General features: G+C 49.2%; 5 protein-coding genes across 5 annotated transcripts; 3 read left to right on the top strand and 2 right to left on the bottom strand.

Moving 5' to 3' along the window:
• Positions 1-1,096: 1,096 nt before the first annotated feature.
• PtA15_16A192 (uncharacterized protein) lies at positions 1,097-3,835 on the bottom strand (the record flags this gene model as incomplete). Its single annotated transcript, XM_053163858.1, has 6 exons — positions 1,097-1,930; positions 2,504-2,585; positions 2,675-2,766; positions 2,887-2,997; positions 3,376-3,636; positions 3,755-3,835. 6 exons carry the CDS (start codon positions 3,833-3,835, stop codon positions 1,097-1,099), a joined length of 1,461 nt encoding a protein of 486 aa, XP_053027841.1.
• Positions 3,836-4,002: 167 nt separating this feature from the next.
• Positions 4,003-5,662, top strand: PtA15_16A191 (uncharacterized protein; the record flags this gene model as incomplete). Its single annotated transcript, XM_053163857.1, has 5 exons — positions 4,003-4,019; positions 4,142-4,275; positions 4,338-4,420; positions 4,515-5,383; positions 5,506-5,662. The coding sequence occupies 5 exons, from the start codon at positions 4,003-4,005 to the stop codon at positions 5,660-5,662; spliced, it is 1,260 nt and encodes a 419-aa protein (XP_053027840.1).
• A 4,575-nt stretch (positions 5,663-10,237) lies between these two features.
• Positions 10,238-13,296, top strand: PtA15_16A190 (uncharacterized protein; the record flags this gene model as incomplete). Its single annotated transcript, XM_053163856.1, has 15 exons — positions 10,238-10,365; positions 10,447-10,497; positions 10,581-10,622; positions 10,685-10,711; positions 10,794-10,889; positions 10,977-11,063; positions 11,185-11,298; positions 11,382-11,455; positions 11,552-11,629; positions 11,881-11,967; positions 12,068-12,428; positions 12,501-12,584; positions 12,670-12,768; positions 12,848-12,928; positions 13,017-13,296. 15 exons carry the CDS (start codon positions 10,238-10,240, stop codon positions 13,294-13,296), a joined length of 1,689 nt encoding a protein of 562 aa, XP_053027839.1.
• Positions 13,297-13,759: 463 nt separating this feature from the next.
• PtA15_16A189 (uncharacterized protein) lies at positions 13,760-14,113 on the bottom strand (the record flags this gene model as incomplete). Its single annotated transcript, XM_053163854.1, has 1 exon — positions 13,760-14,113. The coding sequence occupies one exon, from the start codon at positions 14,111-14,113 to the stop codon at positions 13,760-13,762; it is 354 nt and encodes a 117-aa protein (XP_053027838.1).
• Positions 14,114-14,194: 81 nt separating this feature from the next.
• On the top strand, positions 14,195-15,902 carry PtA15_16A188 (uncharacterized protein; the record flags this gene model as incomplete). The annotated part of the gene is made up of 2 exons (XM_053163853.1): positions 14,195-15,060; positions 15,146-15,902. The coding sequence occupies 2 exons, from the start codon at positions 14,195-14,197 to the stop codon at positions 15,900-15,902; spliced, it is 1,623 nt and encodes a 540-aa protein (XP_053027837.1).
• Between the last annotated feature and the right edge of the window lie 7,762 nt (positions 15,903-23,664).

Raw genomic sequence — 23,664 nt, 5'->3', positions numbered from 1 at the left:
GAGTATGAGGTTTTAAGAATTTATCTAAGCCTAAAAACTCCAACAAGCACCTGATGTCATAGCGCCACAAAATGAAGTTGTGGTGATTCAGTTTTTCGGTACACAATTTGATACCTGTCAAAGCTGAGCCACTTGATAGGGAAGACTCGGCGGCCATGGTGATGAGAACAAGATCTTCGGGATGAAAAGTAGAATTGGAATCTTCTGAAAGCAATGCTGAAAGAGATTCAATGTTTGGTTTTAAGTTGTGCTTGATTGTAGAACTGGTAGATGGCTTGTCTGGAGAAACTGGCCCAGGAGTGGCTTTGGGCGAATGAAGGCCGAAGTCTTCAAGAGAAGTTTGTTTCGCCAGGGTATTTGCTTTATTTGTTCCTTGAGCTTCGTCGGAAGTCTTGTATCAATCCTCTTGCTCAATGAGCTGGGCTCATAACCTATGAAACACCAGAGACAGCTGTGAGCAGAGCAAGGAGAGAGAAGACTCCGAGGGAAGCGAACAAGGTCGAGGAAAAGTCTAATACCTATGAAACACCAGAGACAGCTGTGAGCAGAGCGAGGAGAGAGAAGACTCCGAGGGAAGCAAGCAAGGTCGAGGAAAAGTCTAATACCTAAACAAGGTATTAGAATGACACAATGTGACAAACGTGTGTTAATTGCTTATTGAGTAAAGTAATTAGATAAAGATAGAAAAGGAAACCGAACCTATGAAACACCAGAGACAGCTGTGAGCAGAGCAAGGAGAGAGAAGACTCCGAGGGAAGCGAGCAAGTTCGAGGAAAATTCTAATACCTAAACGAGGTATTAGAATGACACAATGTGATGAACGTGTGAGGAAGGAAAGAAGAGAGAGCAGAGTTACAAGGTTGAGTACCAGTACATGATAGTGCAAAACCTAATGTATGATAACCAAATGAAGAAACCGCCTCCGGAACCTAATCGGTCACATACGTCATCTGTGACATGCCATCTTTATTGTCACACAGGCGACGGATGGTAGGTGAAAGAAATTTTGCAAGGAAGCTAACCAAAAATATTGGAAGGTAAATTATCAAGAATAAGTATAACTTACACCTTGAAATCACTATTGCTCTTAGATCTCTCAGTTCTTCTTCTTGACCCTCTTTTCTTCGCCTTGTATCACTTCATGCTGCTGGTCAGTTTGCTTATCTGTGACTGCCCATTTTCGCATCTCCACAAAACTTGCCCTGACTTCTGTCTTGAACTCTTGAAGCCTTTTTTCAAGATTGCCCAAGACTTTCATCACCGAATGTTTGACTTTGTTTAACCGGTCAAGTCTCTCGTCAACGTCAGGGGATTCCGCTTTTATTGCTCCTCCTCCGTTTCTCAAAGTTTCAATATCGGCATTGACTAGGTTGGCACAACTTCCAGCTGTAAGGTTAGGCGGTTCACTGACTGCCGCCAATCTTATGTCGATGTCGATTTTCGTATTGGAGCCCATGTGACCCGGGTTGTTAAACAAAGGCGCAGTAAGAAGTTTTTGACGTTTAGCGTTTTCCCGCTCTTCCTCAAAGCTTTCAGACCTTTTCAATCTTGTTTCGACATCCTTTATGGAACTGTTGCCCAAATTTTCCTCTTCTTTGGTTTGATTAAGCTCGGATGGATCGCTTTCTGAACCTTTTGATCCCTTTTTGCCACTGTTTGAATCCTCTTCTTCCGTAGCATCCGACTCAGATGAAGCGTTGTTCGAAAACGTGATTCCTGATGGTTCTGTTAATCCATTGCATAGAATCGTCGAACCATTCTTCCCAATTAGGACAGTGTCGGCAATATGAAGCAAGTAGTTCTTGCCCATTTCAAATGGATCTTTGATCTTGAGAAAGCCTAGGGACAATTTGAACACCATACTGCTTTTCAGGACTATGGGACAGTCTCCAGTGAAGTTTAACAATTGATTGCTAGGATCCGCCCCAACCTAAATAATAATAAGTTGTGATGAAATAAATAGAGTCAGTATGTACTACTACGCTCTTTCATTTTTTGCAAGGAAGCGGTATCGTATGGGTACACTGGATCCAAACCTGCTGTCAAGACAAAGTTGAGGTCAATCGACTTTGACCTTTTGCTTGACTAAATTGTAAAACGCACGGCCGGTTGTACCTTCTTTCAGCTCTCCGAGAGCAAATCTGTGCAATTCGAGCAAGTGGCTGTAGTTTGCTTGTTGTGTCTAGTGGTACCATAACAAGTTGACCATCCTGATGTTGTCAGAGGCAAATGAACTCACTGGGTGCGGATCTACCATCAAAGTACGGAGTACATAAGAACAATACGATTTATACCGTATCCCTAAACCAGCCACGAAGATTCCGGTGTGGCTAAGTCTCTCGGCGCCAAAGTGCGGTACATGCTGCAAACAATATTTGCCACTTGATCAAACTAGGGGGAAGCCGTGCAGAGATGCGTCTTTCCAGTTGAACTATGTCAAAACAAGAAGAAAGTCAGAAGGAACATCCAGGGACAGAAAAACTCTTGTCAGCACCATACTTACATTGGGTTCAAAGTTTGCTTCTTCCCATATACTGCCATCATAGTGTTTTGCCTGAATCATTCTTCCAACTGCTTCATTGGTTCTGTAGGTGATTTCCCGGCACCAAATCAATCAGGGCTGGTATCAGTTGTCTGAAAACTACAATGTAGGAGAATTGTAGAACATGCGTACATTTCTTTGCGCCCCTTTACCAGGTCAATGATTTGCTCACACATAAGTGACAGAAGTTGGTGGCTCATTTGACAAGCGATTTCGGTACGTTTCTATAACAACATTCCCAACATGTGTCCCACAATAAGTGTCCAATAGTTTTGTCGTTGGGTCACATTGAGTCATGAAGACAGCTTGTCATGCGATCGGAAAGGAAAGCGAAATGAACTTACGATTTCTTCCGGGTGCATGGTCGCTAACATCACGGAGACCTCATCTGTGATGTCGACAGCTTTTTTGAGTAACGTCTCCTTCCCCGCACTTTTTAAAAACGCCCTCCATTCCTGCGGTTCAAAACTAAGGGTTAGCAACAGGAAAGGCGAATGCGAAACCCTCCAGATTTAGTCCTTATCTTTTTTCATGCCACCAACGCGACCAATCTTGTCAGGTTTTGTGATCACGGCATCCACGGAAGACAATGGAGGACTTCCCGTCGAGTCTGGGAGCCTCCCAGATCTCAATTTACACACCCAAATCCTTAATTTTTGACAAAAAGGGAAATGTTTTCCTAGCCCTACAGTTCATTACTTTCATGTGCACTGGTTGAGTTTTTGATGGGTGTCTTAATTTAGGATTTAGAGAGGCATCTAGAGCTCTCTAAATGATGACGGGAAGTCATCCAATAGGTATCTCATCCACGAGTTATCTCGTGCTGGCCTGACCATCACTTGTACATCGACATTGAACGCAAAGTTTGAGAGCTCTTGATCACGGGGGGCCTTGATCAGAGGAGCCAGGATTTCTGCTTGCGTGGGCGAACAAATCATTGTGATCTTCGTGTGGGTGATAAAAATAAATGTTCCGAACAGGATGTCGCCGAAAAGAAAAACGTGCAACTGTTCATTCCTCTCCCTCGGGAGAGCTTCACCCAGCAGGATGCCTCCGCATGTTTGTAATTTTTCTGTACCAGGTCCGTCAGCGTCCTAGAGAAACGGAGAATCATCATGAAATCGATGGCAAAGAAATTGATCGCTGCGGCAGTCGAGCAAAAAAATCTGCAGATCCGATGCGAAGAGTCCCGAAGATTGTGTGTGCGCGCACCTTCCAAGACTTGATGAAGGATTCAAGCCGCCTGCGGAACAACTGGACATCCAATCCGCTCTCGAGCCTGCTAGGTGGCATTTCGGATGTGCTACTTCCAACGATCGTTTATTGGAGATGATCGTCTGGCCGGTATGCACAAGAGCACGAGTGGTATTTTTGTTCACTTATAGAGTCTAATGGTTGTGGAACGCCCAGTTCGATGGTAATTTATGCAGAGCTTTGCAGAAAGAGCCACAGGACCACCAATGTGCAGTCGACCGAAGTGAGAGTCAGGACCCAAGTGCCATGAACACCAGACTCGGAGTCGCCAGTGGCACATTTCGAAAATAAATGATGTTCTTCTGAGTCTGGCGGGTTCCGCGCGTGCCCCATCTGCGGCCGCAGGCCCGGCCCGGCCCGGCCGAGCGCTTTCCGAGCTTGGCCACGTCGACTTGCAGAATTCCTCAACCCAAAAACATCCTCAAACACACAACCATCAGTCAGCCTCTTCGAGCTCGATATCCAACAAGCACCAGCAGGTATGTCAACGCGGGCCCCTGATGTGGCTCTTCCCTCTGCTGACTTGAAAGATGGTTCTTAGTGATGCCAACTCCGTCTCTCGCCCGAACTCTCAAGTCAATTCAGAGCCTGGTTGACCAGCAGGAGTGGTATGCCGCACATCAAGTAAGTCATCCGAAGCAATTTTATCATTTGATTGCTGTAGAACTACTCTGGCTTAAAACTGACTGAGCCTCGTACGATTTGAAATTGGTTGCAGAAATATCGTACCTCGGCCGCACGACTTCTCAAGTCGAATGACCAAGCCTCTACACAGGATGCGATCTTACTGTTATTCGAAGGATCGAGACTCTTGTTAGAGCGAGGACAAACGGGCTCGGGAACCGATCTTGGGCTGATGTTAATCCGGGATGTGATGGTGGCCAAGAATGTGCCAGTGGGAGTAGAGGAGCGCAACAAGCTATTGACGCTGATCGCTCTGACTGGATCCTCTGGAAGCTGGAGGAAGACCTTGATCGATGCCGCGGTGTCCTGGTCTTGTGATGCTGGAGATTGTCCGACGGGCGATCCGGCTTTGCACCTGGCTGTTGGTGAACGACTTTTCAAGGAGAACCAGTTCCAATCCGCCGTGGTCCACCTCCTATCGGCGTGCAATCGTGATGCAGCCAAAGTGTTATCGAACCTCTTATGGGCTTGGTCGAAAGAAGATAAATCAAACTCGGATGGCTCTCTCTCCGGACGATACGCATCCGTAGGTGTTCTCGGCTACCTGGAACTTGGCTCGATCCTCTCCGCTCGCACTTTCCTCGAAGATTTCCTCCAAAAGACTATCTCGGCCTATCCCAAGCTACTCAACTGTGATCTCAATGCCGACTGTAACAACAGTACGGTCCATGTCTTCTCCGTCCCATCACTGAACTTTCTTCAGCTATTAATCCTCACTTGCCAAGTCGGTCCTGGCTCTTTACCCAATGGCTCGGTCCCTCCCCCAAATCACCCCGGTCCAACCATCGGCAAAGCAGTTTATCAAGCTATGATCGGTCGTTATTCTCGTCTCGACGGTTGGGTATCCTCGCCCGCTATCCAAGAAAGCTTTGCAACTCTAGCTGAAATGTACTTTGGGATCAGGTTAGAGCCTATCTTTCATCGGCCCTGTTCCAATTTTCCCCTCCGATTTTCACCCCTGAGTTGGGCCGCTGAATTTGGTTTTTAACCCCTTTTTCTTTTCTATTTTGACCGGAAATGTACAGACAACAACGACAGGGAGGCAACATTTTGAGTGATCTGATGGGCTCTCTGTTTTCGGGAGGGCCTGGAGGCCCAGGCTCATCGTCACTTCCACCTAGCTCTCGCACTAATAAATCGATTGAACCTTCTGGTGGAATTAGCACTCCCACTCTAGACTAAAAGCTCCATTTCACTCCCCTTTTCCCCCTCTGAAAAGTATATTTTGAAAACCTTCTTTTTTCTCTCGTCCTTTTCCCATCTTTCTCTCTATCAGGTGTAATCAAAAACTAGGGTTTATGAGCATGCAACACTTGCTTAGTTTCTACCAAGTAATGATAGCAAGTTCTCATGAGCAACTTTTTGGATATCATTTTTCTGACGCGCAAACAACAATAATACGGCTCTGGCATTTTTCTTTAAACTTAGCTAAGTCCCTCCTGGGCGCAAAGCACCCCCCTCCCAAGTTATGAGTTGAAATCCACCTAATCACGCAATGGTTTCTTCAATTTTCTTTTTGTCCTTGATGACCGTTGAATGTTTTGCTGCAAGCTGTTTCTCTCTTTTTTCGACACTATCAGAAAAATCGAGTTCACTTCTAGGCTGACCGAACAAAAGTAAGCGGATGTCCTCCATGAGTAAGTTCAAGCTTGGTACGACAATAAGGATGCGGAAGGAGTCACTTTTTGGCCCCAGCGACCCATTCGCAGGTATTTTCTATCCGCTCTATAGCATCGTGTGCACTCTTACCTTACGCAAGAAGGAGTCGATCTTATGTCGCAAAGTCGCAATCGTCGAATCAACTTTGCTGATAGCCTCCCCATTTGGCCTTTTCCATATCAGCCAATTCCCGTCGAAGCCCATCCAGCCGTTCACCAGGAAAAAAAAAATAGTCACTTGATGGCAAGTGACATGATGCAGCTTTGGTTTCTGCTCCAGAGCTACTCCAGCAATGCTCCAAGTCTGCTCCACCAGCACTTGTAGAGCTTGCAGGACTGCACCAGAGCACTCAATGTGGCACAGTCAGCTGATCCTAATTTTTTCCCAGGAACAGCTGATGCTCATCATAAGTTGAGCAGTAGGCATTGACTGAGCCTGGGCCAAAGCTGAGCATTGGCTGAGCCTGGGCCACAGCTGAGCATTGGATATTCCAAGCCTGAAACAAATCCAAGTGTCAGCTGGACCAAGAATATTCCAAATCTGAGCATCAGTTTAGCCAACAATGGTCCAAAGCTGAGCATCATCTTGGAAAAGTCTTGTGCAGAGCTTAGGATCAGCTGGGACAATACTGTTCCAAAGATTAACACCAGCTGGGCCAAAAATTTTCAAAAGCTGAGCATTGGCTGAGCCAATGCTGGTACAAAGCTGAGCATTGGCTGAGCCAAGGCTGTTCCAAAGCTGAGTATCAGATTTTTTGAGACTATTCAAAAGATTAATATCACCTGAGCCAAGGCTGTTCCACAGCTGAGCATCAGCTGATCCAAGGCTGACCCACAGCTGAGCATCAGCTGAGCCAAGGCTGGTCCACAGCTGAGCATCAGCTGAGCCAAGGCTGGTCCACAGCTGAGCATCAGCTGAGCCAAGGCTGGTCCACAGCTGAGCATCAGCTGAGCCAAGGCTGGTCCACAGCTGAGCATCAGCTGAGCCAAGGCTGGTCCACAGCTGAGCATCAGCTGAGCCAAGGCTGGTCCACAGCTGAGCATCAGCTGAGCCAAGGCTGGTCCACAGCTGAGCATCAGCTGAGCCAAGGCTGGTCCACAGCTGAGCATCAGCTGAGCCAAGGCTGGTCCACAGCTGAGCATCAGCTGAGCCAAGGCTGGTCCACAGCTGAGCATCAGCTGAGCCAAGGCTGGTCCACAGCTGAGCATCAGCTGAGCCAAGGCTGGTCCACAGCTGAGCATCAGCTGAGCCAAGGCTGGTCCACAGCTGAGCATCAGCTGAGCCAAGGCTGGTCCACAGCTGAGCATCAGCTGAGCCAAGGCTGGTCCACAGCTGAGCATTGTCTTAGCCAAGGTTGGTCCACAGCTGAGCATCAGCTGAGCCAAGGCTGGTCCACAGATGAGCATAAGCTGTTACAGGAGTGGTCAGACTCAGAATCTGAGCATTTTCTGGGCCAAGATTTATCCAAAGCTGAAAATCAGCTGAGCCAATACTGGTTTAAAGCTGAGCATTGGCTGGGCCAATGATAGTCCTAATCTGAGTCTAAGCTGAGCCATGACTGGAATAAAGCTGAAAATAAGCTGGGCCAGGACTGGTTCTGATCTGAGAAACAAAGCTGAGCATGAGCTGGGCACCAAAGCTGAGCATAATTAGCTGGGAGCTAAAGCTGAGTATCAGCTGACCAGAAATGGGGATCAGTGGTGCCCAGAAAAAACTGAGGATCTTCTGTGGAAATTATTAAACTGGTTAGATGGTGGGTAGATGATGGGTAGATGGTGGGTAGATGGTGGGTAGCCCGCTGGAGCTGGCATGATGTCACTTGTCATCAAGTGACTATTTTTCTTTCCTGGTGGTTTGATCTCTTGCCTGTATTCCAAGCCGCTTGTGCATGTGCTTTCTACATACCTTGGTCAAACAGAGCCAGTGATGGTCAGTCGGAGAAATGATCATACCGCAAAAGAAAGACTCACTTTTGAGGGTGCAGCTTAGCTTTCAAGCCTTCATGCTCCAATTCGGCAGCTTTGACTCCCTCAGCAGCCTCTTTCACTTCTTTCTTAGCGGATACTGAATGTCAGCCGGGCTACTAGACTACGTTAGAGCCCAGCTAACTACTCTACATGCTATGCATACTATTAGCGGTGCAGAGCGCCAAGTAGTCGCGAAACCTACACAGCTTCAGCGACTACGACTTTCGGAGCATTGAGTGCGGCGCAGAGCGCCGCAAATAAGAATATGAATATGCAAAAAAGCCTCCCCTTGATTGATTGATAGAATCAAGGAGAGAGCATACAAACTCCGGCCGCAGGTATCGGCCAGAGAAAGAATAGTAGCCATGATCAAACAACCCGTTCTCAGGCCAAGAGAACGGGTTTGCTATTGTTGAACTAACAAAAAACCCGTAGAACATTCTACAGGAAACGGCCGGAGGAGAGTAGCGAAGAAGTAAACTGCTGTGTCTCCCCCGGCCAAAGATGAACTACCACAAAAGCATCATCAAGAGTGGAACTCTTCCTCGGACCGAGGAAGAGTAACACCTGCTGTTGAGTAAAGAGGACAGGAGCTATGCGAGCAATAGAACGCTCTACTACTCCTGTCCTAACTAGTTCTTCCCGCGGCTGAGAAGCCGCGATGAATTTGGAAATAGACCAGCGACCCTACCGGTCGCCGCAAGGATATATAAAGGGAGGCTTCTGAGCAAGAAGGGGCCTCCCCAGATTCAGACCAACCACCTCGTCGCCGTACCAGCCCCGCCCCGTCTATCCGACCGGTCGCTCGCCTGTATTGTCACGATCTCGGTTTGTTGAGTCGTTTGCCGTCCTTTTCCGCGGACCCTCTTCACGAGTAAGTCCGCCGTTTTCATTTCTTTATTGGGATCTCTATCCCCTAGCCTGGGAACGATTATTTGTTTGAAAAACACCCTTAGTCGGGCCCCAGAAGTCACAGGTCTCATAACCACCCCTGCGCATCTATTGCGCAGGCCCTGTAAGACCATCGGAGGGCACTTAAATACCCCAGGCGCTCCTGGCCCCTCCGTTACAACCCTTTTGGGTTTCCTCTTAAAAATAACTATAAGTTATTTTTGCCTTTCCACCGCGCTCCTATTGCGCTTACCACCGCACTGCGGCGCAGTCACCGGTGTAGCTAGAAGAGTTCACCTACTCTTGGCATCACCGCGCCTGACACTGAATGACCAGGAACTTGTGGAAATTAATCGATACGCTTGGATTTTTTTTTGTTTGGAAATCGTCCATCTCTTTTTGTAGACACTTTTACATTCAGCTTTGGCAGCATTTTGCTTTTGTTGGGAACTCGGAATCAAGTCGTTCAATTCCGCCAGTGCTTGATCTCAGGGCACTGATTTTGCCACGAACTAAGCACAAGTCCCTCGCCTGCCGGGGGGCGCGGCGCGAAGCGCCTCACGCGAGGGGGCTGCCCCTTCGAGGCTCCAGGGAGGCTTGTAGGCTCGATTTTGCCAAGGCGTGGTGCGAACAAAGCACCGGCCACTACCAGTCTGGCTCTCGATGTTTGTTTTGCTCATCACGGATGCGATGCTGGATACGTGGAAATATACTGCGAATGACATATAAGAGACATTTCTCCTCATTTCTCTCGCCACTAGGCGCCATACATATGAAGAAACCCGAGACATGAAACCGCAAACTGATGTCGCCAATACGAATGCCGAGTTTGGAGAAATTCCGAAACAGCATACGCATCTTGGCACATGGTGATTGAGACAGGTTTCAGCATCAGTCACCAACTGAGCTGTCATACTCAAGTAATACCGTTTGTAACACAGGCTCTCTGCTTGAGGCCTGTCTGGGGTTACTTTTACTTGGATATCATATTTCTTGCTCGATGAGACTCGTTGTGGACATCCGCTATCACTCCTAAACGTTGCATACCCTCAAAGACCCACCCCTCCGAGGTGTCAAGCCCGGTCGCCAATCCGCTCCCCAGTAGAAAACCTCATCTACCCCTTCCCATCCATCAACGCATCGTTCTGAATCAGATCTTTTATAGGCTTGCTCAACCTTACATACTCCGTGGACAATCGGACCCCTTGCGCACAAACATCACCACAGAAGAAACCGCAGAATGTTTCTTCGCCCCGGGATGATCCTGAAGGGCGCCCTGTTTGTGTTTGTCACTGACCTTCCGGCTCGATGTTCCGGCGCCCCAATGGATGGCACAGTTGCACTGGCAAAGAATGCAGCACGATCTAGGTGAGTCCTCCCGGAATACCCCAAAAAGAAGCCCCCGACATGCACGTATTTAATTCAAGATTCCGATTCCTCTTGAATCAGAGGTGAACTTTCAAGTCAGCTTACGCTACCAAACGCCGCGACACAATCCGGGTGAGTGTTCCCAGAAATTCTCAAAGAGAAGCTCCCCAGATGCATGTATCTAATTGAAGCTTCAAATCCCTCTTGAGATATAGAGACCTCGTTTTAGGAGATCGCACGGCGGTGGGATATTTCAAGTAAGCAACATTTCAGAGAGATTGATGCAGATCGCTTTGCTAATCCTTTTTGTGTCTTCCAGTGATCTGTATGCTGGGGACCTGAGAAAGTAAGTATGGTCGAGTGGCCTGAGTCTCCGCTTAACAATTTTTGTGGTTCTGACAGCATCTTCCACCGTCTTACACCCTCAGAGGCGATGGCAACGCACACAGGGAGATGAAAATCCTCAACACACCGGTCAGGATAGAACACGACAACGGGTTTATAACAGAAAAATCTTCCATGACGTGAGCAGCATCCACCGGATATTCGGCTTCGTCATCCACCCAATTTCAAATCTTGACCACTAATACCCAATGATTTATTTTCAAAAGGACTCTTGGTCGTCATGATTCCCGTAGACAGACAGCGCTTGGTAATGGGGGATCACTCAGTCAAAAGACGAGCGGATCATGGGCTAGGTGAGTGTATAGACTAGTGCAACCAGCTCATATTCCATTCCGGGAGCAAAAAAAAATTGAGTTGCCAGACGCGCTGGACTCCACTAATAAATGATCATATATTTACTACCGTGTAACTCAGGCACTCCGAGGTAACGGTCACGACCGTCAGAGGGTTTGAAGATCTTCCTGTTGCAGATCTATTTCAGCGATTGATCCAACCTAAAGGTACCACTGCAGCACAGCTCGAGCATAGGTTTGTCGAAACAGCACTTCTGAGAACAGCTTCGGATTGATCGATTGCTAATTGACTGCAAATCCTTTGTGATGTCCACACAGCGGCCAATACTTGCCTGGTTTGTCACCTGTGTCAGGGGCGGTTCATGAGCAACCCCACCATACATCATTCGCACGTGAGAGAAGATATTTTTGCACATTGCCAACATGATGTGTGATCTTATGCTGAGTACAAATAACTCCACACCTTTGCTTCCCTCAAAAACTGCCAGCCTACACCAATCCCACCGGGGCCAGTCAAACAAACGGTCCCCGAAAAGCGCGTCTTGAGGAAATTTACGAAGATACCCGTAAGAGACATCATCATGAACGTTTGCTAAGAGTACACAAATGACGTCATAACCTCTCTTCCCTCAAAAACTGCCAGCCCAATCCAATCCCACCGGGGCCAGTCAAACAAACGGTCCCCGAAAAGCGCGTCTTGAGGAAATTTACGAAGATACCCGTAAGGGCCATCATCATGAACGTTTGCTAATATGATTTTTGATGTAATGCTGAGTGCGAATGACGCCATCACTTCATTTCCCTGAAAACCCACCAGCCGAAATAATTAACCCTGTCAAAAAGACGTCTGTTCCTGTCAAAAAGACGTCTGTTGTTCTTGAGGAACTTCCCGCATCACCTACACGTAAGACACATTATCCTGAATATTTGCCAAGATGATGTGTGTGCGATGCAATCCTGAGTACGAATGTTGTTGTGTATTTATTTCCCTCAAACGCCACAAGACGAAACTCCGGAAGCCACGCCAGGTCCTACCGCAGAAAATAAAGGACAGCCCACTCCCAATGTTGAGGCCCCGAATGGAGGAGCAGAGGTTCCGGAGACTACGCAAGGGAGCGTGCCAACCGGCCCCGCTACCCATACCCCCGCGGAAAACACAGCGCAACCCGTCCACAGTAGCAGAAGCCCAGGTGAACACCCGGAACCCCAGAATGGAGCACCGCAAGTTTTGCAACAGACTGGGCCGGAGCAAGCTATGGCGGCCGAGGGCGAGCATCTTGAGGGACAGTCGCCAAAAGAAGAGACAGGCCCGCCGCCAGCTGCACCCTCCTACCTGATGAAAAACCCAGAACATCAGGCAAACATGTTAGTACCTTTGGTCCTTGACAACTGTTGACTAAAATAACTGACTGGATCTAAAACGTGACCTGGTTGCAGTGAGTTCAAGAAATTCAGGATCATTGCTGAGCACCGCTGGGGTCTCGACCCCAAGACCCTTGCGAAATTCAGGAGTGCCTTTCAGTGGGTGATGTCTCATGAAAATGATGCGGAGGTTTGGGTTGCGATGTTTACTGTGCTGATTTTTGTCATCCGAAATCTCATCCAGCTCCGAGTTTGAGAGTCCCCGATTGGAAGATGACGCACTACTTGACCAATCATCAATTTTGTTCCGCTACCTGAAGTTTCTCAACGATAATAGACTAACGTAAGTCTAGCGGTAACTATCCCACATGAGCAAGCATGTATGGCTTACCTCGAAACATTCTTCACTTGTCTTTATACAGAGCGAAATTGCCCGTAAAAGTCGCGGAAGGCAGCAAGATACGTGATGTCACGAATTCATTCCATGCAACTTTTGATCATATGTACGTTCAACTTCATACATACGGCAACCCACAACAGGGCTAGACTGACGTCTTCACGCCACGATTTCTTTTGACCTGCTCGATCCAGGAACATGGAAGAAACGTTTGCTTACCATCATCCAGAGGTTACACCCACGCAGAAGAAGTACTTCGTCAAGTGGCTCACAGCGCAAGCGGAGGCGCAGGGCAGAAATACTGCTGATTACAAGTGGAATAAAGCAAGTATTGATCAGCATTATCAGGAATGGCAGAATACCAGAAAGGATTGGAAGTTCAAGTTACTCAACTTCTGGGATCAAGCAGTTGGAGGGATCCGCAACTTTATGCAAACACTCAGGAAGACATTTGGCAAAGCAAAATCGGACTGATCAGATTTGTGGCCAGACGTCTCGACCGGCAGTTTCTTTCCTTTTTATCCTTTTTACCTATTTCATTATTTCATTAAGCCAGATCTTGTATGCTCTACTCTCACTAAGGAAAAGCAATCCTTATTGTTATATTCTGGCCAAATCAAGGCTGAGCTTGGAGCATCATTATTGGGTCTCCTCTGTTATGTGGATTCAACTTTCATAATCAGATTCCGTTCCACTTGTTATGTATCTACATTTCTCATATTCAGGTATAGCTCCCTCAGCCCCCATCGCCGGGGTCAATGAGCAATGTGGCTCCTGGCATTCTTGGGAACATGCAGGCAACCCCAGCTCTTGCACGGGCTTTCTGCCGAAATATCATGTAGCTGTCGGCGGAGCTCGACGCAGGGCCGGGATCGGAAGCTGAGCCGGGGGCGGCTGCGGCGGCCGTCTATTGTAAGCCTTGTTCCTCCGCAAGCCTTTAGCACGTTCGCTCGCCGGGAGTCGAGCCGCTCTCTTCCGGCTGGCCGGGTGGGATAGATAGAGTTGGGCCTGAGGAGGCTTTCACAGGATGGCGATCAGCCGCTCTCAGAGGGGCGAGCGTGCTGATCGGTGCTTGGAGAGCGCCAAGCACGCCCAAGTCACAGCCGGCGGCTAGTCGATCCGGTGACGCGGCGTTCCCCCAGCAGTCCACCCAGAGAACAACAAGCGCTGCAGCGGTGCTAGGATTGCCGAAGTTCTTTTGGGGCTGATCGGCAGCCCCCAGAAGAAGAAGCGCGCGCTGGCTGATCGGCCTCGACTTGGAAAGAAGCCCTTGGTGCGCCTCGCTGGCCATCGCCGAAAGAATCCTCCACAAGCTCACCATCGCCAACTCTGGCCCCGGACAGCAGCGGAGGTACGGCTCCGAGGCACCAGCATGCTGCTGTTCCGCACGCCCGGCTGTCCTGGGCCTCCCTCTTCGGCCGGCTGCCTGCAAACTAAGCCGCCCCCTCTTTTCGGATTTTCTGTCCTTGATAAGGCGCGATGGGAACAGCCCACACCCCCAAGTGCAGACACCTCCAGCCTGCAAAACAAAAAACCCTCTATTAGCAAACAGAGTTCAAGCTCGGACAACAGAGCAGCCCACCCTCCTCCGCTTGGCCCTCCCCTGCATCCGTCTACCAGGTGCCAGCAGCTCCAGCCAACAATGTATCCATCCCCCGTGCCTGCGTTCCACCGGGACCGGTTCTCGATCTTCTCGCACTCGCTGGGCGACCATTCGGCGCACCGGCTGCCCTACAAGCTGACCGCCGCGGCCTTCGCCGGCTTCCCGGCCGTCGAGGTCTCGCTCATCGACCTGGAGGACCATGCGGCAAAGAAGGCCTGTGGGCTCGTCGAGGCCGCCCACGAGATCGGCGAGCTCTGTCGGGCCCTCGGCCTCCGCGTCACCTGCATCCAGCCCCTGCGGGACGTGGTCGAGTCCCGCAGGCCCGCCGCCGACGGCGCCAGTAAGGCCATCTCCCTCTTCCCCGTCATGGACGCCCTCAACACCGAGCTGCTCCTCGTCTGCTCCTCCTCCCTGCCCGCCGACCAGCTCGACCCCTCCACACAAACCGCCGTCGACCATCTCAGGGCTATCGGAGTCGCCGCCGCTAACTGGACGCCCAGCCCTAAGAAGGTCGCCTTCGAAGCCCTCTCCTGGGGCACTCACATCAACCTGTGGCGCCAGGCGTGGGACATCGTCCAGGCTGTCGACATGGAAAACGTCGGGATTTGTCTGGACTCCTTTAACACCCTGGCTCGGTACGCCAACCATCCAGCTTCCAGCTCACAAATTAAAGTGGGGTGCATTAAAGAGCTGACTTTTTTTTTTTTTGCTGAATGATAGTGAGTGGGCCGACCCAACGGTCCCGGGAGGCATCCAAGCGAATGCGGAGACCGACCTGCGCAAGTCGATGAGTGAGCTGAGCCAACTGCCGGGCACGAAGATCTTCCTCCTGCAGATCGGGGACGGGGCTCGACTAGCGACGCCGCTGGAGCGCGGGACGGCGGAGAAGCCGGCGCTGATGACCTGGTCGCGCTCCTCGCGGCTGTTCCCGATGGAGTTCGACCGGGGCGGGTATCTGCCCGTGCCGGCGTTCATCGAGGCCGTCGTCCGGACCGGCTACTCCGGGCCCTGGAGCCTCGAGATCTTCAACAGCTCCCTGCGTGCACGCGCGGATCCCACCCCGATCACCCACGCCCTCCGCGGCTTCCTCGGCCTCTCCAAGCTCGTCAAATCCATCTTCACCCCCCACCACCACCACCACCATCATCACAATCCGATCGACGAGCACGTCCCCGCCGAAACCCTTCACAGCCCATCCTCCCTCCACCTCATCTCCACCATCCGTCCCTACGCCCAGTTCAAGCCCGCCTTCCACAGACCCAATCTCAGCTTCTGCGCCAGCGACGCCAGCTCGCTCGAGCTCAACCAGCCCTGCTCGCCCCCCGCTACCTCCGAGCCCGACCACTTCGCCCACACCACGGCTATCAGCTCGAGCCCCGGCAAACTCTGCTACAATGACGAGCACGTGCCCGACTGTCAGACCGTCGACTCCCATCCACAGATCTCTGCCTCCACTCGCCCGCTTCATCTGTGTTGAACTCTTCCCTCTCCTCTCCCTTCGATCACCCGGTATCTTTTTTATTAGTCAGAATCCCTTCCTGTTTGCCCACGTATAGTGAACCACGGCCGCCTCCAGGTCTCCCAAGCCAGGTTCCTAGCATTAGTCAATCCTCCTACGCCCCATCGGCTCATGTACCATACCGCAAATAACTAACGAGTCTCATAAAATCCATATACAAAAATGTAACATTTCTGTTCCCAAAAAAAAAAAAAAAAAGAGAGAGCGAGCAAGAGTCCTGACGAGCTCCAATGGCGCGGCGTATCCGTAGCTCATACAAGAAGCGGAAATCCCCGAGAGTATATGTACATATCATGAGAAACACGGCCATTGTATGCAGATATTTATCACTTTGATCTAGCTTCTTTTCATCATCAAGTCTTTTTTACTGGACAAAGCAAAGCAATCACAGACTTTACCCGGCCCTTTTAATCACCATTTTTGATCAACAATGGAGATTCTAAAACAACTTGTGGAAATTTGGGTCATCGTGGGTAAAACCAACATTCGGCCGCGACCCTATGTCACACTTTTTTCAAGAAAGGGCGACAGTCACCCAATACTCCCATGAATTCCATACTCGAAGCATGAGGGATGCCTTTAAACCCCACTCTGCTCTTATGGGTGGCGGCATACAGTGAAGTTTAAATCTTACAATGACTACGAGACTGTGCAAGTGGCGCTGCAAACATCAGCGTGAACCGCTCCCCAGCCTTTTGTGAGTTGGATCCAGAAATCCAATGAAAATATTGGGGAACATGAAAATGGACAATGTGCGGGAAGGAAGGCGAAATCACCAGTAGCAATAACTATAGAACGTCTAGGCGCAGAGAGTCTTTATAAAGACCAGCGAGTTAGTTGGAACACGACACGAGACTGAGTTGAGACGACTAGCAAGCACACCTTTATAAAGACCAGCGAGTTAGTTGGAACACGACACGAGACTGAGTTGAGACGACTAGCAAGCACACCTGATGTGTGATATGAGTTGAGACAGAAATGAGTAACTGAATGAAGAAAAGAGAAATAGAAAGCGGTACACGATTACTATTTAGACTAACATTCAATTAGGTTTCATTTAGGTTTACAACTATGAGTATCACTACATGACTGGTTGACGAGTATGCTACTACTGAGAATTCAATACCCTCCCTTGCTCAAAACCGGTTGATGAGTGAGTCGGTGTGTTTCTTCTTTGCCAGTGCCTTGGTGAGGAAGTCCGCAAGTTGGTCGTTGGTGCTTACATAATGAGTTGCAGCCCGTCCTTCATTGATGAACTCGCGTATCCAGTGGTACTTGATGGGGATGTGTTTGGTTCGTTGTTGGAACATAGGATTGTTAGCAAGAGCAATTGCCGATTGATTGTCAACAAGAAGGGAAAGTTTGCCAGGCAATTTAACGTTGATGGAGTCGAGGAGTGTGAGAAGCCATTTCGCCTCTTGAGCGGCTTCGAACAGAGATATGTATTCTGCCTCCGTGGTTGAAGCCGCAACCACCGGTTGCTTGTGCGAGCGCCAGGAGATGATGGAGTCATTAAAGGTGGCAATGTAGCCGGAGTACGAATGCCGATCACAGATATCGTTAGCCCAGTCTGCATCCGAGAAAACTTTGAGAGTATTGATTTTTGATCTTCCATCGAGAAGAATGCCATGATTTCGAGTGCCTGAGAGGTACCTTAGTAGTTGAATTATTGCTCTCCAGTGAGTGATTCCTGGGGATTCAAGGTGTTGAGACAATTGCGAGATCGAGAACGCAATGTCCGGACAAGTGCAAACTGCAAGATACATGAGCATGCCGACTGAACGACAATAGTTGGCTCCTATCCGCTCGAATTGCTGACGTTCAAACGATGTTGATCGAGTTAACTGAGTGTTAGGAATCATTGGGACTGAGGTTTGCCTCACATCCAACATGTTGTGATCGGAGAGGACTTTGGTGAGGTATGCTTCTTGTGATAGATAAAGCTGCTTGTCACTGATACGAGCTACTTTGACGCCAAGAAGATGCTTCAATTCTCCAATATCTTCCATTTTGAAACGAGCTGAAATAAGATCCTTGAAGCGCTGAACATCCGGACTGACAATAACCATATCGTCCACATAGACGTGTACATAACATATCCATGACAGCGAGTTGCTGATGAACAAGCAAGGATCAGCTGGAGATGGTCGAAAGTTGACAGATTTAAAGAAGCCGGCTAGAGCCGAATACCAAACGCGTGGAGCCTGACGAAGACCGTAAATGGCTTTCTTGAGTCAAAGACAGTGGCCCGCAGGAACGGCCAAACCAGGAGGTGCACGCAGATAGACTTCTTCTTCCAAGTCACCGTTTAAGAACGCATTCTTAGCATCCATCTGATGAATCTGGTAACCACGAGACAATCCAACGGTAACGACAGTGCAAAGAGCAGCGAATCTCCCAGTTGGGGCATATGTGTGAAGGATGTCTTCGATAGCCTGAAGCGATCCTTGAGCACACAGACAAGCTTTGAATTTTGAGACAGCTCCGTCCTCGTCGAGTTTCTTCCTGAATACCCAGATAGTACCGAGAAGTTGATGATCACGAGGTATCCGGACGACTTCCCAAACCCCCAGATCAGCCATGGCCGAGAGTTCCAGGTTAATTGCAGCACGCCACTCTTCAGCCTCCCCGGAGGCCATTGCCTGGTTGTATGTCTGAGGAACCCCCACCGAAACATAAGCGATTGCGTGAATGTCGAGATCAGGATGAAGATGATCGAGCATGAAACCGTCCAGTCGATCGAGAATACACATGTTTGCCCGACGACAGTGGTGGATGATATTAGACTCGTCGATTGAAGACAAGATGTCCTTTGGGGCTTTGTCCGGAGCTAGGACGATGTCCCAGCCAGGCTTCGGTTTGGGTTGAGCTTCACTGACCGTTGGGAGTGGAATTGCTGGGGCAGCTGGACTGATGATGGGAGATTCGACTAGATCCTGTGGGTCGAAATCATCAGAGTTGGAGTCCGATCTACTTTCATCGTGGGTCTCATCGCGTTGAGGTACAATAGGAGAAGCTTCAAGTTCTTCAAAGTCGGCGATGTCCAGAGGCTCGAATTGATCAGAGGTATTAGCTGAGGAAAAAAGGGAGACTCCTGGGAAGTCTGCTTCGTCAAAAGAGACATCATGGCAGCGCTCAACCTTTCCTCCCGGAAGAAGAATGCGCCAGTTATGCATTCCCAGCTGATACCCGACCATTAGACCACGTTTTGCAGTGTCTCCAAATTTTCCATCTCTCAGCTTCTTGGGTATGTTGACATACGCTTTGCATCCAAATGGACGCAGCCTTGAGACGTCGAACGGCGAATCAAACCACAACTCATGAGGTGTCTTCCATCTTAGTTTAAAAATGGGAGTGATGTTCTCGAGGAACACCGCCGTGGATACCGCTTCGCCCCAGTATTCGGCAGGGAGTTTAGCCTGCTTGAGGAGTGCTCGAGCCTTCTCACTAGTGGTCCGATTACCCCGTTCAGCAACGGCGTTCTGCTGAGGGGTGTAAGGAGCCGTGACATGAATTGAGACGCCTTTTGATTTGAGGAACTCAGTGAATTCATTGGAATTAAATTCCCCCCCGCCATCAAATATCACGTTTTTGATTGGACGACCATGAAGAGTTGTGACATTGTTATAGTATTCAACAAATTTTGAGAATGTGTCGGATTTGGAAGAGATGAGAAAAACATGACGATAACGTGTAAACCAGTCGGTGATTTTGAAGTAATAAAGATTTCCTCCAAATGAGGAAGGAGTAATTTTTCCACTCAGGTCCATGTAGACCGATTCAAGTGGGTGAGACGCTTCAGGAAGGTGAGATGGGAAGACAAGCCAATGAGATTTAGACATTGAGCAAGAGTCGCATTTAATGGAGGGACTTGAGATTCCAAACATCCGCTTCAGTGCCTCGTTGCTACAGTGACCGGCGCGTCTATGGAGTAGATTGGCATCAGTGACCGTTGAACTTCAAGCCGAGGAGTTTGACGATGACTGACCTTTGCTAGTTGTGGTCAGATGAACCATACAGGTTCCTCCGGTAATCGATGTCTTGAGGATGACTTCCCCGTCCCGAACAAGGACAAATGAGTTGTTACTAGTTCGCTTGATTTCACAACCGCGCTCGTATAAACGACCAAGACTTATCAACGTTGCGCTTAGCCCGGGCACATGAAGAGCTTTGAGGGGAATTATCTTCTTATTTTCAGCAATAATGTTGACAAAACCACTGCCCTTGACTTGGAGTGTGTGACCGTCAGCTAGCTCGACTTGACTGTTTCTTGACCGATAATCTTTGAAGAGAGATCTTTCTGTGAACATGTGGTGAGAAGCACCACTGTCGAGGTAGCACATGTTTGGTGTGCTGATTGCTGCGAAGGCTTTGATGGTGCAACGCAGGCCGTTACCCGTTGATCTAGAATTGCCGCTGTCTGAATCTTCCGCTTGTGCAGTGTTTGCGTTCTTGGAAGTCTTGGTAATTTGCCAGCATTCTTTCTCGGAGTGACCGACGACTTTGGGGTTATGCTTCCCTCCAGAACAGTATTCTTGCCGGGGTGCTTTCGACTTGGATTTTGATTTGGAAGTCAATGCAGCCATGGCGGTGTCTTCGGTCTTGACAGTGACCGAGTTCAGAGCGTTCTGTCGCTTGTTGTTGAGAGTGTCTTTGACCAGTTGGAGGGTCAAGGGTCGCTGAGCCTGAAGCCAGTCTTGAGTGGCCGAGTACTTTTCCAGAAGCTTCATGACAATATTTTCAGCCACGTACTTCTCTTTTATGTCGCATCCGTCTCCTGAGAACTTCATCCCGTTAGAGGACATGATCTTGAGGTGCTGGTCAACGGTTTCAAGAAAGGTAGTGAGATCACCTTTGAACTGAAACTGGCAGAACTCGTTGTACGCTTTTGCTTGATTGCCGTCGGTCTTGGCCTCATAGTGGTCGGTGAGGAGTCTCCATAGTTCAACAGGATTATCTTTGTTGGCGTCGGTAACGAAGCGATTGAAGTTGATTGATCCCATGTTTGAAACAAGAATGCCTGCTGTCTTTGACCAATTGGTTGCAAATAGCTCGATACCGGCTGCATCAGTTCCAGCGGGTGCTACTGAAGTCGTGAGGTACTTCTTGAATCCGAGTTGTTGACAATAACCGGTAACCTTCCGTTTCCAGGTTGGAAAATCGGTGTTGGACAGATCTGGAACTTGGTTTTTTGACTCGGTCATTTTGGGAGACAATCGATGTGTGTGTGTTTTGATAAAAGCGCGTCCACAGAGTTAGGACTCTGGGCTCATAACCTATAGAACGTCTAGGCGCAGAGAGTCTTTATAAAGACCAGCGAGTTAGTTGGAACACAACACGAGACTGAGTTGAGACGACTAGCAAGCACACCTTTATAAAGACCAGCGAGTTAGTTGGAACACGACACGAGACTGAGTTGAGACGACTAGCAAGCACACCTGATGTGTGATATGAGTTGAGACAGAAATGAGTAACTGAATGAAGAAAAGAGAAATAGAAAGCGGTACACGATTACTATTTAGACTAACATTCAATTAGGTTTCATTTAGGTTTACAACTATGAGTATCACTACATGACCGGTTGACGAGTATGCTACTACTGAGAATTCAATAATAACCCAATCAGTAACCCTGTCCCCGCTGATTCCAAGTTGAATCCCAAGGGATCTACACAGAAGCCTTGCGAGAGATATCTGGCGCCGCCTGAAAAGGTTGAACAAGTTTATTTCTCCGGGGGTTCCATTGGACACGATAACTTTAACAGAGCCCACTTTCAATCCATGCGTCTGAGAAGTTGTTAAATCTGATCAATGCTCGATCGTTCAGGTGGCAACTATTCCTTTTCTCTGTTTTGACCACCTTCCAGGGCCCAGATTGCCGCCTGGAACCGGAAAGCCAGTCTCTGTTCATCCCCGCGCGATGTGTCCGCCGGCCCGCTTGCTGTTCGGAACGTCGCGGATTCTGGTTGACGATGGTATCCTGGATAAAGGAGCACATGTTTTTTTGGTGGAGCTTGAAGTTCAGCATGCACGCGCGATCGTTGTGGTGAAGCCCGTCCAGACGCTGAGCTCGGCGGGCGAAGTTCCCGCCCGAAGTTCCGCGAGTCGTGCCGTCTGACTTCGCCCTGCCGAGTGTGCTCGACTGGCTTCGGTTATCTATGCGTGATCACATTTGGCCCACCTTGGCACACAGTCACACGCGCTGGGGGACACGAGTGAGCAGTGGATTCGCTATCGCTGGTGGACTCATGTTCGGCATCCAGGTGGTTGGGAGAGCCTGGCTGTGCCGGGTGTAGAGTTGCAAGTCCTCACTTCGACTTGGAGCCTCGACATTCGGAGACACAAATTCGAGCAGGCTTTCGGCAGACACCGGCTGCAAGCCGTGACTGTGAGTGCGATAGTGTGCATGCACAGCCGATACTGATATATGGAAATTTACACTCAAGCCGAAAGTGAGACATTTCGTCAGAAGCTGTATTGATGTGTCCGATATGCAATCGCAATGTTGAAGAGTTTCATGGCACAGGTGTTTCATGTAAGGGGTGTTTCATCTACACCGGTCCGGATGCGCTACACCCCCTGGTTTGTTTTCTTTAGCCTATGTAGCTCAATTTGGGTGATAATATATACATTTGAGCTTGGTTTCGGCATTCATAAAACAAGCCCGGGCCCGATAACGTGTATGTATGTCTGAGTCACAAAACCGGCTGGGCAGATTGCACCACGCTGCCGAGCGCGACTCGCGCAAGCAGTCTTCCCCGATTTGGCCGAATATGCCGGGATATCGGATTGCAGGAAGCTGGTGTACTGTAATTGGGTACTTAAGTCCCGACATTTTGGCACAGGGGCCGATCTGTGAGATTCCAAAAGTGGGCAGCGTTAGGCAGCGGTTATCTCCCATTGCCTTTTCCTCCTAGACGCAGATAGCCGCAGAGTCCCGAGACTTATTCGACAGGAGCGCTGTCCATTTTCAGGTAAGCAGCCGGTACCTCAACGCAATCATACACCGTTGGGATTCGCCGGACCCGTCAACCCGTGTAGCCAGGTTTAGCCATTCTTAGAGCGCCGTGGTTAGTTATTTTTGTTCCTTCTTATCGCAGGCTATGGGCCCAAAAATATACCGGCCCTGGCGAAGAGAGTGGTGGCAGCCTTTGATCTCGTTTCCTATCAGAAATTCCCCCCAATTACGTCGCGACTGTGGGACGATAATCTGGTTCAAGCAAATCTATGATAGACAGAACACACTATACTATTTAGGATCAAATCCTTAATAGTCCTTTTCTGGCCCCAGCACATCTGTCTGGCCTGCAACATCTGCAAAGAATTATCTATGTATTTGTTTATGCATGTGAAAATTTCCGAACAAAAAAAAAAGAACGAGTCGTTGAGGTTGATACCCTTAAACAATGTGCCTTTTTGTTTGAACGGTGGGTCGTCACATCCTCAGTAGGCGAATTGCCCATTTGAGATTCTTCATTGCCACTAGTCTCCGATCAGACTCTTGGCCCTTAAACGTCTATGGCCTATGGCCAGCTCATCCAGTACATACCCACAGTCCTGCCACTGGCACCTAAGCTTGCCCTCACTCCCAAACCTCAACTTATCTTCGCTCGATTCTGCTTGCTGACAATCAACCACTGTGCTTCCCATTTGCCAAGTTCCCAATCCCGATTATTATCTTCCTGGAAAATTCAACCTAATATCCAACTGCTTCCCAGGCG

The sequence above is a fragment of the Puccinia triticina genome, chromosome 16A (genome assembly GCF_026914185.1).
Source record: "Puccinia triticina chromosome 16A, complete sequence".
NCBI lineage: Eukaryota > Fungi > Basidiomycota > Pucciniomycetes > Pucciniales > Pucciniaceae > Puccinia > Puccinia triticina.
This window is presented reverse-complemented; position numbering and strand designations above follow the sequence as displayed.